General features: G+C 40.5%; 2 protein-coding genes across 5 annotated transcripts in view; one reads left to right on the forward strand and one right to left on the reverse strand.

The window, feature by feature from the left end:
* The first annotated feature begins 2,263 nt into the window (after positions 1–2,263).
* adi1 (acireductone dioxygenase 1) lies at positions 2,264–9,194 on the forward strand. Of its 3 annotated transcripts, none has more exons than XM_064334124.1 (5): positions 2,264–2,347; positions 2,741–2,927; positions 5,381–5,500; positions 7,956–8,135; positions 8,458–9,194. In XM_064334124.1, the coding sequence occupies exons 1-5, from the start codon at positions 2,340–2,342 to the stop codon at positions 8,572–8,574; spliced, it is 612 nt and encodes a 203-aa protein (XP_064190194.1). In that variant the 5' UTR covers positions 2,264–2,339; the 3' UTR covers positions 8,575–9,194. The 3 variants fall into 3 exon arrangements, with proteins under 3 accessions (XP_064190194.1, XP_064190200.1, XP_064190208.1); XM_064334130.1 differs by having other exon boundaries at positions 2,271–2,329; XM_064334138.1 differs by lacking the exon at positions 2,264–2,347 and having other exon boundaries at positions 2,727–2,927.
* Positions 9,195–11,317: 2,123 nt separating this feature from the next.
* trappc12 (trafficking protein particle complex subunit 12) overlaps positions 11,318–16,561 on the reverse strand; it is a 33,972-nt gene continuing 28,728 nt past the window's right edge. Inside the window, exons 9-13 of one of the 2 annotated variants that reach the window (XM_064334111.1) lie at positions 16,192–16,290; positions 15,191–15,294; positions 13,778–13,865; positions 13,048–13,099; positions 12,135–12,358 (exon numbers count right to left, since the gene is read on the reverse strand). In XM_064334111.1, the coding sequence (XP_064190181.1) occupies positions 13,049–13,099; positions 13,778–13,865; positions 15,191–15,294; positions 16,192–16,290 (342 nt within the window). In that variant the 3' untranslated portion in view covers positions 12,135–12,358; position 13,048. Of the gene's footprint in view, positions 12,359–13,047; positions 13,100–13,777; positions 13,866–15,190; positions 15,295–16,191; positions 16,291–16,561 lie in introns of both variants that reach the window. The other variant, XM_064334102.1, reaches the window with a different exon arrangement.

Genomic DNA, 16,561 nt, shown 5'->3' on the forward strand with positions numbered 1-16,561 from the left:
CACGAGCATTAGATACACAGCATGAGAGGTTCATAGACAGTTAAGTGTCAGGCTGCGTGCGGGGGTTTGGACCCAAACGCAGAGGTCAAAAATACAAAAACTCCAAATGAAGGGAACAAAAGACTTTACTGCAAAAAAAAGGAACAAACGGGAACAAAAAGCCTCGCAGGGCAACTTCTAACAAACAAGGGAAACTACAAAACGCAGGAACAAGGAAAAACCAGAAATTACAAACACGAGAAAACCAGAACATGGACAGGAACACATGGAGCAGGTACTTGAGGAGGGGAGCACAGAACAACCAGACATAACCACAAGAATCCAGCACCTGAGTCAAGGAAGAGGGAAACTTAAATAGAACACACTGACGAGACACAGGAGGGCACCATGAACAATCAGGCCACAGAAGGGGAAGGGAAAACGAGACAGCCAGAAAACAATGATTGGAAAATTGGAAACAATCATACAATTAACACAGGGGGAGCAGGACACAAAACAGAAGTGCCGCCATCTGGCGGCCTAACAGGGAAAACGCAGACAGGAACACAGGACCATGACAGTTAAGGCTTTCACGAATACCAAGTACATCTATGTTGCCCCGAAAAATAACAAAAACTCAGATGTAGTTCTAGATTAGCTATAAAACAATTATTAGCTATTGTGGGTATTCAGTAATTGTGATCATATTAGTCAGAATGAACAATTGAACGATTGAAGATCATAATCAATATTAAATAATCATGATTTATTAAATTAGCTGTATTTGGTAATTCACTACTGTAGTTCAGTAAAAATATCTACAAGCCACATTTAAAAAGCACGGTAAAGTCTTTCTTTTTATATAACAATGGGTATACGAAATAGTGGATAACAGCCTACCTTTCGGATTTTGGCTTCAATGTTTAACTTGGACACGATGTCCATGTTAATCCATGTCGGTTTAAGAATAGTCAAGATTACAGTGAATTCATAAACCACATTCGGGATGGTTTCTTTGCAATTTGTCTCTATTTATGTAATTCCAAGAAACACCTGCAATGACCTCCGCTGTGATGTCACGTTATTCTATTGTGAGGTCATAGAAGTCCAGAATTCTGGAGCAGAATTGCTATTTATATCGGTTTCATCGGACGCACCGCGCGTTGCCAAGGTTATGCGCTTGGCCCTAAATTAAAGTGACAATCTCGAAGATTTCAGTTTCGTTCTCTATGGCGGTGCCAATGGCGAGAAGCGGTAATTGCAGGTGTGTTTTTGGACCTCACTTCGCATAGATCCAACCGGATCCAAGCAGTGTCGCCTGTGTGATGTCAGTCAGTTGGCACGCCAACTATAACACTTACTATTTACTGAATAAAAAACGGTTGTTATAAAAGTAACGTTATGTACATACTCATTCGTTGTCTAACATTAGGCTAACTCAAGATGTCTTTACACTGCCGAGCCGGGTTAAAATGCCGTAGCAAACCTGGGGTAGAATTAGTGATGATCAATTTCTGCAAACGTTCTTTATCCACCTTTTGCCCGGTATGAACATCTTTACACTGCAGAGAAGAATTTGCGGGATTCGCTGTGGCTCGTGCACAATAAGCAGTCTTTTTCGTGAATGATTGTTGTGTGGTATTTTGAAACAACTGCCTTGCAAAATGTTACCCCTGGTGTTCCTGGTTTTGCTAGCTAAACTGTTCGAGAATAAAGCTGAGCTCGGTGTTAAATTAGCAATCAGAAGAAGAAGAATAAAACAAAAACAAAGGGGATTTCATCAAAAAGGGCATAAAGGCTGAAGGAACATAGGCTATGAGGAAACGTAATAAAATAATAACAATGCTAATCCATACTTTTATTTAGTTTTCTCCTGCATGACGTCAGAAATCAGACCCGGCTCTGCTCCACATACCCCGGCTTTATTCCGATCATTATAATATATTGATGAACTCCGTGGCAATGTAAATAACGGTAACGTTAAGGCCAGTTCAGATCAATGATTCGCAACGAGGCGAAACGGTTTTAGACAGAGATTGTAAAAAACTGAGTTTGTAAGTCAAATTGCCTCCAGGGGGCGTCGGGTTCGTGACGTCACAGCCCAATGTTAAAATCCTATTGACTTTTAAAAAATCATTGATTGTAAAATATCTATAGCGATTAAAAATTTAATTGAATGAAATTTGCCTATGTACTGCATGTTCAAACCCCAGCCACATTATCTATGACGCTTATTTGATATAAGTGACACCATATCTGAAGAGTGGAAGGTCCAAGGTATTCAAAACACCCCGATATCATTGAGACAACATGTCCAGGGGAGGCAGCAGTGCATAGTTGATGTTACAAGGTAGCACACAATGTTGAAGTAATGTATTTTAAATTACTCATTCTTGCCTTACCATTCAATTAAACTCATGTACTGATGTAATATTGTATTAGATATAGCAATAATAATTAAAAGTAATGGGTGTATTTGGGTGTATCTTCAATTCTCTTTTTAAATTTTTGCATTGTCATTGTTAAAAATGTAGGGGAAAAAATAGAAAAAATGAAGACAGATTTGTTTGTAATTAATATTAGTGTTGTGAATAGTTTTACAATGTCTGTGTTTAAAACTGAAGTTGTTTTAATATTGTACAAATAGAAAACGAATAGTTCATATTTTAGGACAACTGCAGTCCGATTTGTCCTTAATTAATTTCATTTTGTTGAACGTAACAGTAGTTTTATCGTCGGACTTTTATTTTGAAATTCTTAGACCCGCTCGAAAGTCCTTACTGTCGCTAGCTTCACACTGCTCAACAATATTGCCTGCTATAACAATCATCATGGAGGCCTGGTATTTAGACGAATCTGACGAAGATCAAAGGCTGCCGCACAAGTGCAACCCAAACAAACCAGTGTCTTTGGAGGAATTAAAACAATTAGGAGTTCTCCATTGGAAGGTAGGTGAGTCAGATGCTTGCTGGCTGCTATAGTAACTTATTAGCAACTTAATCATGTATTTTTCATGCAGGCTAAAAGCTAAAGCAGAAATGTTAATGCATTCATTACCGTAACGAACTTACTTTTTTCATGACAAAGCGTTTGCTATTATTAGCTAAATTTAATGTAGGAATTATTTGTTATTGTATCGTCAGGTTGCCCATAGTCGGACACATGGCCAACGCCGCTCCCTTGTGGCGTTCATTGAACATTCCGAAAGAACGTGGGCAAAAAATATAGTTGTCCCGTATTTAGGGTAAACTACCTTTGTGTGAAATTGCATGTCCATCCAAACATATAGGCTAGAGCATATCACGAAGTGTTTAATTAACAACACCGTGTCCGAGTGCATAAAAACGAGTTCGGCACTGGCGACGATATCGGTAGACTCGAGTCTTCTCCCGCAGGCCTTGAATGGGGGTGCCGTCTATTTGTAGGCTACCCGGCGAAGGTCTTTTACTGTTCCCACTAGAAAAAAATAAGGTTCTAACCTTACAATTCATATATGGATATGTTTATGACTAGTGTCGTCTTGTTTCAAGCTGTTTATTTATCGGGTAAACGGACATGGATCAACGCATGCACACATTATACGAAAATAACGAACAACATTCTCATGACGTGCTATGCACAGAAACGTTGATTGGATAATTACTTTTCGTAAAGTTAGTTTAATATTACGTCATTTTCGCATGCCGATGTGGTACTATATGCGCACTGTAGTACAACTGTCGATTTGAAAAGCAAAATGTTGGCATAAGGCAAAACTGTGACAGGGTTAGCGGAGCGCCAGCGCTAGAAAGACCAGATCACCGTTTACAGATTCCTTCATAAGATACAACGCTAGAACAGTCGAGATCTAAAGTGATTAGAGCGTTAAATACATGGGGATTTACAACTTACTATTCGGTTTTATGTTGCAAGAGTGTTGAAGAAACCATGAGCAAAGTATTAAATAGCCGTCTGTATTTTAAATGAGATATGACGTTTGAAATTCATCGTTATTTTCACCTGTGTAGAATAGAGTCATGTTGCAATCACGAATACAGTAACCAACTTGCTTCAGCCCCGTATAATCGCAGGACATATCCGCTGCTGTTCAGACATGCAAATATTTGACTAACGTTAGTTCATAAATTAGAGTGCTATAGATTAATTCTGGTAATGTCATCATTAGCTAGTACTAAGAAGCTCTATTATGAGGTTGCTTCATAAGGAGTGACGTAAACGTTAGCTTGCTAGTTTGTCTTTAATGGACTTATTGGTGCTTTATAAAACCTGGCTAGTCAGATAAGCATAATAATGGATTAAATCTATCGTCATTACTTAGACATATACGATACTAGATAATAAAGCTAGCATATTTGTGAAAATGCACCCACAGTGCATGCTACATGGGGACTTATGTTTAAGGACGGTCTTTAATATCACCTAACTGAACTCTTAAATTGCCTACCAGACGGTCTTGGGTGATTAAATGGAATTTTAGCTTGAACAAGTCTTTAAGCATTGCAATGACGAAGATAAACAAGATCACAATGTTCTTGTTGGCGAAGACACGAAAACGTGTCCTATAACCAAGTATTCTTTAAGTACTTACGAGCCGTGACGTTAGTGCAAGGGACTTGAAACGCAAATGAACACTTGGGGAAAGCAAATTTGAAAAAGTTCATTTATGAAAGGTTATACTCCTGGTTGCAGATCAGGTGGCATAGCCCATACTTGAAGCAATTTGAAGTCATCAACACGGTCAGTTACTGATACATTTAATGTGTATTTGATTACTATGTCTTTGGGATTCCTGATTTTTGTCACGCAAAAACTTAAGGTAATTATAAACCATTTAATTATAATCCATCTGCAATAATACTATTGTGCATTGGTTCTATATGAAGGGACATGCCGCACTTTCCATGTCGTTGCAGCCAAAGAAAGATATCACTACGCACGGTGGGGTCCGCAAATTTAATAACATGAAGTCTTGATTAAAAATCAAACTATAAATGGACAACGTTAATTGAATTAAATTATATTATTAGAATTACACATTATTTAATTTACATAAATCCAAATTTATTATTTCAGTCAAACAAATTAATATAAATGTAGCTAATGGTGAAGGTAGTTTACTAAGTTATCTTAGCAGCTTTGAGTTACATCAACACGAGAGGGGTAAATAAACTATGTGAGTGCACGGTGTCATTGTGGAGAGTGTGATGTCTCTCCTGGTTCTGTAACAGGAAAGCTGTGGTAGGTGCCGTGGTTAAATGAGTCACTATGAAGTGGACATATGGGCTTTGTAGTTTAGTGTCTTTTGTAGTCCATGGAACCTACAGGTTCAATAAGTATTCCGTATATGCCGTAGAAGGCTTGTTACTTTAATGCATGTATTCATCGGTTTCTTATTTTCCAGCTGAATGCAGACATTTACGAGACCGACCCAGAGCTGCAGAAGATCCGTGAGGAAAGGCGCTACTCTTACATGGACATCATAACTGTTCACAAGGACACGCTCCCTAATTATGAAGAAAAGGTGAGGTAAAGTCTAGGCCTGTGATGGCTTTTGTTATTTACATTTTCATTATTGAGGCTTTAGAAAAAACCCACCGGAGTTTCTGGAGGGTAAGCAGTTAATGATATCGTTGAAAATACTTTTTTAAAGAATAAGTTAAAAGAATACACAAAGAAGAGGAAAAAAAAGCAATACATTTATGTCCCAAAATGCCACCCAGCATGCTTGCTTACTATGATGGACATTACACCTTTGTTTTTACAAACCTCACATTTTTAAACACGTTTTGAATCCCCTCTCTTACTTAACTCTGTTTAGAATTTGCCATTTAATCACATGGTGTCCTTTGTGAAGTGCACAGCCAAATGCTGCTCATTTTTACCCTGCGTTTGAGCAGCTGGGTTAGGCAGTCGCCACATTCCAGGGCTGCACCTCACTCGCTCCAGGGCTCTACAATGCTCCCATTTTAGGAGCATTTGCTTCCGAAAACTGATGTGTGCTAACTGGAAAAATAATTTAGTAGGAGCACAAGTACTTACTGGTATGCGTTAGTTAGTGCAGAGCTGTGAGCTAGCACAGCCAGACTACAGCTACCAGATTGACCGGAGGGGCCACAGCCTTAGTTCCTGAGATGGCTCCTCGTCAGACGGCTGACTCATCTCCTCCCCTGGGCTCCATGTGTCAGCCCCAAGTTGGCCACTCAGAGCAGAATTAATTGTTTTATATCTCTGCATAGAACTGGTCAGTGGGATTGATCACATTTCCTTAATCATTTATGTCTGTGTCCCCACACTGATCATCTTGGGGGATACCTGGATTGCTAGGATAAAAAGAACAATAATTAATATGATTTAGCTAGCTAGTAAGTTATCAATCCATTCTGCAATATGATATAGTAATTGTGTAGGTGCACTGGGGTTTGCTATAGAACAGGGGTGCCCACACTTTTTTGGCGTGCGATCTACGTTTCCAATGGCCAGCACAACGTGATCGAGCAGCGGCAGGGAGGGGGGGATCTATCCGCAAAAAAAATAACAGTGTGTAACAGTGGCTGTACACACTGTTATTATGTTGACAAGGACAAACTGGTTAAGTTGAATACGTTATATATACTTAATTGCATGCAACCATTTTATTTATCAAGTAAATCCAAGGATTTATTTATTTATTTGAGTCTAGCTAACATTTTATTGAGTGTAGGACTAGAGTTCGATATCTAGTGTTGGGCAGAGTTACTACCTTAACTAAGTCTACGTTTTCCAGTAAGGTATGTAGTTATTGTAAATCATGTAGACTACAAGTTTTAGACCAGCACCATATCTGGACAAGGAAAAATCCCAGTCTATATTTAAAACACCATTATCTATTGCATATTGTAAGTGAAACTTCAAATGGATCAGATTGCATCATGTATTGGTCACCCCTGTTATAGAATAACAAAATTTGTTGTAGAAAATACACTTGGCTAGGTCACCTGACGAGCGATGTAAAGGCTTCAGATTACACTGAGAGCCACGGTCCAACACACCACGGTGCAAGAGGAGTGAGAAACACTTGCCCTGGCTCCATAAACACTGTGCTGCTAGGTGCTGTCCCTGAACATTTTCTCCAAGGACCTGACATGAAATTAACAGTCACAAATCCCAGCAACATTTGTCATTTTAGTCACACAATTGCAGCTACCTAGCTAAATTACCTCACTCACAATGTCTTGACTTCTGGCTAACGTTATGATAGTGAGCTATAATGCCTGATCGATCGGTCAGTTTAGCTAGCAACCCAGGCTAACAGAAAACTAAATATTATTCACTAAACGTTTACTCCATTATTTGACAGTTTGCTAGTAGCAATGACTTAACGTACACATTTCACGTTTCCTTTGAGCTGAATGTGTGCTGGCTGAATGTATGAGACATTTTCCTGCTGGCTCCAGTGGCAGATGTTGCTGATGTCCACAGGGCAGAGGACTGAAGGAGCTGAGCGAACCGATGGAATCAGTCTCACACCGTCCTGGCTTTGAAATCCCACCCTGAACTCCATCATATCCCCAGGGATATAATCCTCCTCCCTAAAATGTGCCCCACAGATTACTGTGTTTTTCGTGACAGATGAAGCAGTGAGGTCCCCCCTCCTCACCTGCACGGACCGCACCCATGCACGAAAATAGCTACTTTTCCTGTGGGGAAAAAGACGAATCTTGCGTCATTGGTCAATATTGACAATTTTAGCGGGCGTGGCTTAGAATGCCTACTTTTTACAGCATTTTGACCCATATGGCCTGTATTTTATTTATTTATTTATTTATTTATTTTTTAAACATTTTTTTTCAAACCATCCTCTCTATGGGCCCAGAATTGTAAATCCTAAAGAAATTTTACCGGCATGTTCACCTTTAAACAGACAGGTTAATCTGTTTAATGTGCTCTTCAGGACAGTGACTGATTATTAATGCTGCTGGATACTTTATGTCTTTCAGCTGAAGATGTTTTTTGAAGAACACCTCCACCTAGATGACGAGGTCCGGTACATTTTGGATGGAAGAGCATACTTTGACGTCAGAGACAAGGACAATAAGTGGATCAGGATTTCCATGAACAAGGGAGACCTGATAACACTTCCAGCAGGGATCTATCACAGATTCACGATGGATGAAACCGTAAGTTTTTTCCTTGGCTTCACACGACACCAGGGGGCTTAGATTTAGATGTACAGTTGTAGGTGGTCACAGAAACTGTTTTATATAGATCACCACAACTGATAAATTGTGATGGGCATTCAGTTAATCAGGTGAAGCAACTGATTACACTGTTTCTTCACCTTAGCTGTTTTATATGGTTTGAATTGGTTATTGAAAACAAAAATCTGCATACTATCCAGGACCAGAATTGAGAAACCACTGCCTTCAAAATACCATGTATTTAGAACTATAACTTGATTACTAGGAGTGAATTTAATATACATTTTTTTGTGTTTTCTAGAACTACACAAAAGCCATGAGGCTTTTCGTAGGAGAACCGGTGTGGAAGGCCTACAACCGCCCTGCAGATCATTTTGAGGTCCGGCAAAAATATGTGAACTCTCTGAATAGTGTGTAACCTGGAGAAAGGATGCATGGAGAGGTGCAGGTACACGCTTGTTGCCTTGGTTACTTGCTTAGGCACATTATGCCTAGTGCCCTTTATACACAGACTCAGGTGAGTCTCTGACCATGTTGCACTAAAAGACTGTTGGTCAGGGGCGCGTGCACAGATCAAGCAAAGACTTTTTGTAGAGATTCTCTTAAGACCTTGAAAAGTATCTGCAACTACAAAATCCTGACTAAAATCATGTAATGTGCGCTAGACATATGTGAAACTGACATGATTTGACTTTCCAAGGATATATAGTACCTGCTATGTTTTTTAAATGGCTATAAAATAATATTTTATAACACTATTCTGGTAAGATTTTTTTAAATGGCTGTAAATTTTTAAAAGGCTATTCTGTTTCAGATCTCATTTTCTGGTAAATGTATGATTTTCAGTGAATAATATTTGTATATAATACAAATCTAATATGACTCTCTTTAGCAAACCATACGTTTCCATTATATGCAATCATTATTATTATACTGCAAGAGTAGTAGATATTTAATAATTAGTCTGTTTTACAATGACCATTTCAGCCACAGAATAATTGTTACACTAGCATAATATGAAAAGTAAAAAACTTGGGGCAACATAGCTCAGAGTAAACATGCTGCAGTCGAGTTCCATTAAGCGAATCACAAGATCCCTAATGTCTAATGAAGGACATGTATATAAAGCGCTAAAATGACCATTTACCATTAATTTACCATTTAATATGAAAAGTAAAAAACAGTATACTAAATCCTTCTGTGCCTGTATCACTATGCACTGTATGAAAAGGACATTGATCTTATTTTTTGCCTTCCAATATAATGCCTTCAAACAACTTGCTTCTGTGCATTAATGACCATGATACTTACAGCTTGAGCTGGCAATGGTGCATACTTTAAAACCATCTACTGATATGAAAGAATAAATAAAGCACAGGACTTTCAGTGGTTGATCTGGCCTTATCATTTTCACGCTGCTTTGTGTAAGATCTGTGTGATATGATTATGTAGAAATGCTTGTATGCTGGGATAAAATGCACGTCTGAGTGAATGTGAAATTTCTGTGTGATGCAAACTATGACCTCTCACAAGGATGTGTACGCACGGATGTGTACACACCTTGGCTGTCATCAAACACATCCTTTGTGCAGTGATGCCAGCCACTTGTATGTTCCCCTGAACTGTTCAATGCTGCGAGCTTTGATGAGGTCATCTCAGTAACAGCTGCCCGTCTCATAATTATGGCTGGGTATCATTTGGAAGTTTTCCATACATGTAATTCAATACTGATATGAGTGATACTTTTTCGATATCTACCAAAATTTAAATTAACTTAATTAAGCAGCCTAAATATTTTTCCTTTCCCTTGAATTGACCCTGGTGATTGGTGGGAATGTTTTCTTAGTTGGAGCAGAAGACAAATCTAGCAGCTCTCCTGGACAAGAGTAGAGGAGCCCTCGTCTATTATACAGCATACCAACCAACTCTTGTTAAACAGAGTGATGTTGAACAGATCCTCTGATACTTAACTAAGTCAACGTATTGGCCATCTTCAGCATGTGCATTACATAGAATTGTGATTGCTCTCACAAGTTTCCAGTAACAAACTGGTAGCAGAAAATGAGATTTGTCAGACAGGCAACATTATCCAATATTCAGTTGTCCAGTTTTGGTGATCTATGTGCCCACTGTAGCCTCATTTTCATGTACTTAACTGACAGCAGTGGAACCCGGCATGGTCTTTTGTTGCCGTAGTTCATCTGCTTCAAGGTTCAAGGTTCACTGTGTATGCAGAGGTGCCCTTCTGCACACATCACTTTTGTAAACAACTGTTATTTGATCAGTTGTGGCCTTTCTTTTAGCTTGAATGAGTCTGCCCATTATCCTCTGGCCTCTGCCATTAACAAGGTGTTTTTGGCCTCAGCTTATGTGTCTGTAAAATCTAACTTTTAAAAAAGTATTTTATGAACTACTGACCACATTTGATTTTATTTCCAAACAAAAAGTCATTTTCTGCAAATAAATGTCCTGAATGACAACTGATTAAAATACAAAAAATACAGTGCTGTTACATATTGAATAATGTGAACTATAGTTTATGCCCATAAATAAATAATAAAAATAACAATGTCTTAGGAACAGTTCAACATCTGGTAAACCTTGATTCTACTTCAAAAAATGTGACGTTCTCAATTTTTTCCAGAGCTGCATGTATTTCAGGTAACACGTGAAGATTTTCTGAGGTAACTTGAAAAAAGTAAAAAATAAGCCAATGCAGAACTGTATTCCTGAGCCGAGCTCACCGTTAGAACCTCCTGTCAGTTTGAGAGAATTAAGTGAAGACGAGCATGTGCTCTCTCCTCTGAAACACGTGATGTCAGCTGCTGCTGCTTCTCACTTCTCGTGCTGCCAGGTGAGCTCACACACTGAATCGTTGGAGGGAGCTTTGTGTGCGGCTGGGTCTGTCGGTGTGTGCAGTCGATAATGAAGGGATTACGAGGAGACATTTCCCCCCTCCTAGGGCATTGCCAAGTATGTGCCACACTGCAGGGTCAGAGTACATGCAACACCAGACCCTGGAACAGAGTCTTAGCAGGATGAGCCACACAGAAGCCCCACTAATCACAAGATTTGAGCTAATGGCTAAAATGCTAATGCCGTGCCTCATGTCAAACAGATTTAGTTTTGCTGTGATGTAGGGATTCACACTTGGGGAAAAGTTTTAAGTTCAGTAAAAGTTTATTTGGATTAACAAGATTCCTTTTCTATTATCCACACAGTAAAATGTTTAGTGTTAAATAAACTCTTACAGAGTTTGAGTACACCACAGCCAGAGTGGACTCTGCTGGAGTTTCATTAACACTGGACATTTTACTGTGCAACACAGTACAGTACAGCTTTAATGACTCCAATAGTAAGATGCAATCTGTAAACAGTGATTTTTCCTCTGAGACACAAATCATTATGGAAAGGTATCAATAGTATTTTACAAGTTTTCCCAACTAAGATATGTACAGGTTCAGATTACTCAGATATTTTACATTCCTTTTTAAGTCCATACCTCGGCTTGCTGGTGTCTACCATTTCTTCTACAAGAGAGCTATGACTGAAAAACCATTTAAGAATCAGATCGGAAGGAGAAAGACGTACATTGCCCTCCTTGCGATGAGAAACTGCACGTACTCCTTCATTAGTTAAATGCGTGATGAATTAGTGAAATGTGTATTTATTCTCCCTGCAACAGGCGCACATGCACGTGCACACCCACACAAACGCAGTCACACCCAAAAACACTCCATTAGCTGACTGAAAGATACAGTGAAATGTACAGTTTTCACCCTGTGATGAGTCCACGTCTGTCCATATGCACTATACACACTTTTGTCACACACACGCGCCATTTTGTTAGGTGACTGAGAAAGCACACGTGCACATTTCCTCTACATATCGGTGATGCGGAGACACGCCCTCGTCTCTCTCGCGTGTGTACTGCAGGTAGTGCACGGCAGCTGCGGGCTCTAGACCAGTTTCAGGCACTGGGTGTTGAAGCTGTCGCCCTCGCGGCAGGACACGGCCTCCAGCAGGGCCTGCTTCTTCTGATTGCTGCGGGAGGACTCCAGCTCGTACATGGTGGTGAGGTTGAAGAGGACGCTCTCGTGTAGGTAGAGCGCGGGGTCCTGCTGCACCAGGCCCTCCAGCTGCCCCAGGGACTCCTTCAGCCTGCCCAGGTACAGCAGGCACACCGCCGCGTTGTTGCTTGCCTGAGGAGGAAACGGCGACTTAGTCCAGAACTTTCCGCCACACCACACCAGAGTGCCTTCCAGTCAGTGGGGACTGCGTTACCCATGAGGCAGTGCCACTGCACAATTTTAACAATGCAAGGAAAGCGTAAATACAGCACAACTTACATGTACAATTTATTTTATTGGAGGATACATTGCACATGCGCACAAAACATAATCCTCAGTGCCCTGACAATGTACATCTATCGAATTAAATGTTAAACTAAGATTCTGAGTAACTGGTCATTAAAGATCCCACAGTGCTCAGCGAGAACAGTAGTACGTTCCCTGGTGTCTGGGAAAATGAATAACTTGACTCACTCAACTGGCCACTTAGTCACCCCCCAATTTTAACCATCTCAATAATCCACTTCACCACTACCTCAGCGAATGTGTGGCAAGCAATCTGGTACAAAATGGCTGCTGTGCATCACCCATGGAGGCAGGTGCAACATATTGGTGGTGGTTCAGGAAAGTCCACCCCCTCCTCTCCCCTCCTTTCACTGTACACATTGAAAGGAGAAGCACTGTATAAATGTAATCCATTATTAGTTTTTCGCCTTCGCTGAGGCGGGGTCATGCAAAGGAGCTGGCTGCCCCTGACTTCAGAGCAGGGTGACAGTCAGGTGACAGAACCTCTCTCTAATGGAAAAGTTCAAAGTGCTCACCTCAGAAGGGACAATTGATCAGCTGACCCTGCGTACTGTGAGCCTGTGTAAACTGATCAAAGGGCTTGTTCAGCAAACAGTTCCCTCCTTTCCAGCACCCCTCTACCTCTTTCTGTCTACAGTCATGGAACTCAGGGTTTTCTTCCATGCTATCCGTTTTTTGACTCTTTAAATAGAAACATTACCTCACATTTTTGTGACTACATAATACAATGTATTGAAAAACATGGGAGCCACAGTTTATACCCTCCCCCCCAAATCCAGTTAAATACACTTTTTGATCAAAACCTCTGTGTTACACCCTCTACCCCCTAATCCAGTCAAATTCTCCCACCCCTTTCCAGTGGTGTGTATTCATTTAAGGCAGTGACCATTTGGCCCTTTGTTTCCTTTAAGGGACAGGTATAAGTATTGACATTCTCTGTCATTTGTTGGTTTTTGTTTATCTGTACTTCAGGAACAGGCCCATTAGTACCGTTACTATATTGAACAACCTATATTAAAACTAAGATGCGCCTGCATTTATTTTTCAACTTACAAAAGTATGGTGGAATATACTGAACTCCACACACTGTATTATGTTTTCTGGTAATCCTGCTTTTTAAACTGAGAGTGGGCAGTGTCAAAATAAATGATTTCCATTTCACAAGAAATGGGTCTGGGTAAATAAAGCACTTTATAACCATCAGGACAAAGAAGGTGAACTAAGTAACGTATTAAGAGTACCTACCACAGGGTTTTTTGGGTCAATTTTCAGAACGTCAGAGAAGGACGCATGTGCTTCAGCGTAGTTGTTCTGGCTGAGGTATACAAACGCTCTGCAAAATAAATTCACAGCAAAGTCAATCTGTATGGTGGAGACGCATCTATATACAGTGCCGCGAAAAAGCATTTGCCCCCTTCCTGATTTCCTCTATTACTGCACTCACACTGAATGGTTTCAGGTCTTTAGACAAAAAACGTAATATTAGACAAAGGGAAACAGAGTAATTACAAAAGACATTTTCAAATAACGTTTTATAATTAAATAACTGAAATTATCAAACACCCATGTGAAAAGGTAATTGCCCTGTTAAATTTAAAACTCACTCATACTGAGCCATACCATCAGAATGAAATAGTCACCACAAAGTTTCTGCCAAAGTTTCTGCCACGATCAAAGGAAATTCCAGAAAACAAGTTGAAATATATCCGTCCCGAAAGGGCTACAAACCCATTTTGAAGGCCCTAGGACCACAGTGAGAGCCATTCGCTCCAAATGGAGAACACTCAGAACGGTGGTGAATCCTCAAAAAGATCCCAGAACATCCAAAGATCTACAGGCCTTAACTAAGGTCAGTGTTCATGACTACACATTAAAAAAGAGACTGGGAAAAAATGGCATTCATGGGAGAATAGCAAGGCTAAACCACTGCTAACCAAGATAAACATCATTGCTCGTCTCACATTTGCAAAAAAAAAAAAAAAAACACCAGGCTGATCCCCAAGCCTTTTTGGATAATGTTCTATGGACAGATGAGTCAAAAGTGGAACTTTTTGGAAGACAGAGGTCCCACAGTCTGGCGTAAAGCAAGTATAGCATTTCACAGTAAGAACACCATACCAACAGGAAAATGTGGTGGTAGTGTGATGGTGTGGGGATGCTTTGCTGCCTTGGGACTTGGACGACTTGCCATTATTGAAGGGGCCATGAATTCTGCTCTGTACCAGAAAATTCTTAAGGAGAATGCTGATCATTTGCCCAAAGCTGAAATGTAATTGGGTTATGCAGCAAGATAATGATCCAAAACACAAAAGCAAGCTCACATCTGAATAGTTGAACTTTTTCACATGGGTGATATGGGTGTTTGATAACTTTTCATTAAAAAATTAAATAATAATCTAAAAAATGTGTTTTGTGTTCACTCCAGTTACTTTTGTCCCAATACATTACACAATACATTTTGCCCAAAGATCTAAACCCATTCACCGTGACAAATATGCAATAATTGAGGAAATCAGAAAGGTGGCAAATAGATTTTACATACAGTGCTATGAAAATGTATCTCCTTCTCTCTCTACATGTCAGGTGAATCACTAAGTTTAAAGGGAGCTTCTGTTTTCACGTATGTGGCAGTCATTTCGACACTTATCTGTGAATTACCTGTTCATCAGAACGAAGGTGTTCAGGCACTGTCCGTCTCCCTTCGACTGGGCCGCTTTCTCCACGTCCTCAAAGTACTTCTCTGCCGTTTTAATGTCCCCAATCTAATGCAGGCATGAGACCAAAGCAGTGAGGCTTTCAGAGCAGCCAGGGGGAGATAAAGAGACCGGTCTATAAATACTCTCCTCCAGCTGTCATTTATGGTGAGAACAGGAGTGAGAGAGGAACACCTTGGGTAACAGGAAGTGAGAGAAGGGATGAAGCATGTGGCACTGGCTGAGGGCTTTTGTCCTGAGCTGTTTTCACTTGAACTTTGGTTAAGAGCAGCTCTGTGTGTGTGTGTGTGTGTGTGTGTGTGTGTGTGTACACACGCTTACATATAGAACAAAGACGGCATGCACACACACCCCCTTCCTGACTCCGAGATGAATTTTAAAACCTGTGGCCTGTGCTCTCAGATCACAAGTGAAGACATCCAAACTGGAGCTATCAAATATAACCAGCTCATACTGCAGATCTGCTGATGGTGTTTGCAGACATGAGGTCCTCCATCATACAATCTTTATTTGTATTGCGCTTTTTTTTACAGAGATGCTGTAAAGATGCTTTACAGTGGAAAAAAAAAAAAAATCAAGCCTGAACTCCCCAGCAATTGAGGTAAAAACAAGCTCAGTGGTAAGAAAAACACTCAGAAGGTGGCGAGGAAAAACTCCCCAATAGGGAGAAATCTGGAGAGGAACACAGCTATAGGGGGAGCCAATCCTCCTACCCCCCTATAGCATAGCGTAATAGTTAACATGTAATGTAACAGAAAATAATAGAAATATAGTGAGAAATCTAACAGAGCAAATGATAAAATGGGCTGGGGTAGGTTACAGTCAGAAGTAGTAAAATTAGGTGGTCACAGCCATACCCACCTGTACAAAGGGAGGGATGGGAGAGATGGAGGAGGAGAGAGGAGAGGAAAAAAGAGGGAGGAAGATGGTCTTTGCTGCCTTTACCTGCAGGAATATCCTCCCAATCCCGCTCAGCAGCTGGGGCTTCTGCTCCGGCTCGTAGCGGATGATGGAGCGGTAAATCTCCACGGCCAGCACGTAGTCCTGAGGAAGGGGCAGACAGCACGGGGACCTTAAGCCACCAGCCACACAGCTCACACTAAGGCACAGCACCATGGCCCAACAGAAAACCGCCGTGCCCTCCCCTACACACAACGCCCATCACAGATACGAGACGCGCAATGAGAACTGTAGGAGCTATATCTGAGTTTACTAAATTGCTATTAACTTCCAAAATTATTTAGGTTTAGCCATTGTTTATTTTTTGGATATCGGACATATGAGGTAATGGCAGCCCACTTCGTTGGGCTGTTGT

Source organism: Anguilla rostrata, chromosome 1, assembly GCF_018555375.3.
Source record: "Anguilla rostrata isolate EN2019 chromosome 1, ASM1855537v3, whole genome shotgun sequence".
Lineage (NCBI taxonomy): Eukaryota > Metazoa > Chordata > Actinopteri > Anguilliformes > Anguillidae > Anguilla > Anguilla rostrata.

Bases quoted from the DNA above. Each gene is read 5' to 3' on its own strand.
- adi1 (XM_064334124.1), top strand. The intron at 2,928-5,380 runs GTAGGTGAGTCA...CTTATTTTCCAG, and splicing joins TAGGAGTTCTCCATTGGAAG to CTGAATGCAGACATTTACGA. The intron at 8,136-8,457 runs GTAAGTTTTTTC...TGTGTTTTCTAG, and splicing joins GATTCACGATGGATGAAACC to AACTACACAAAAGCCATGAG.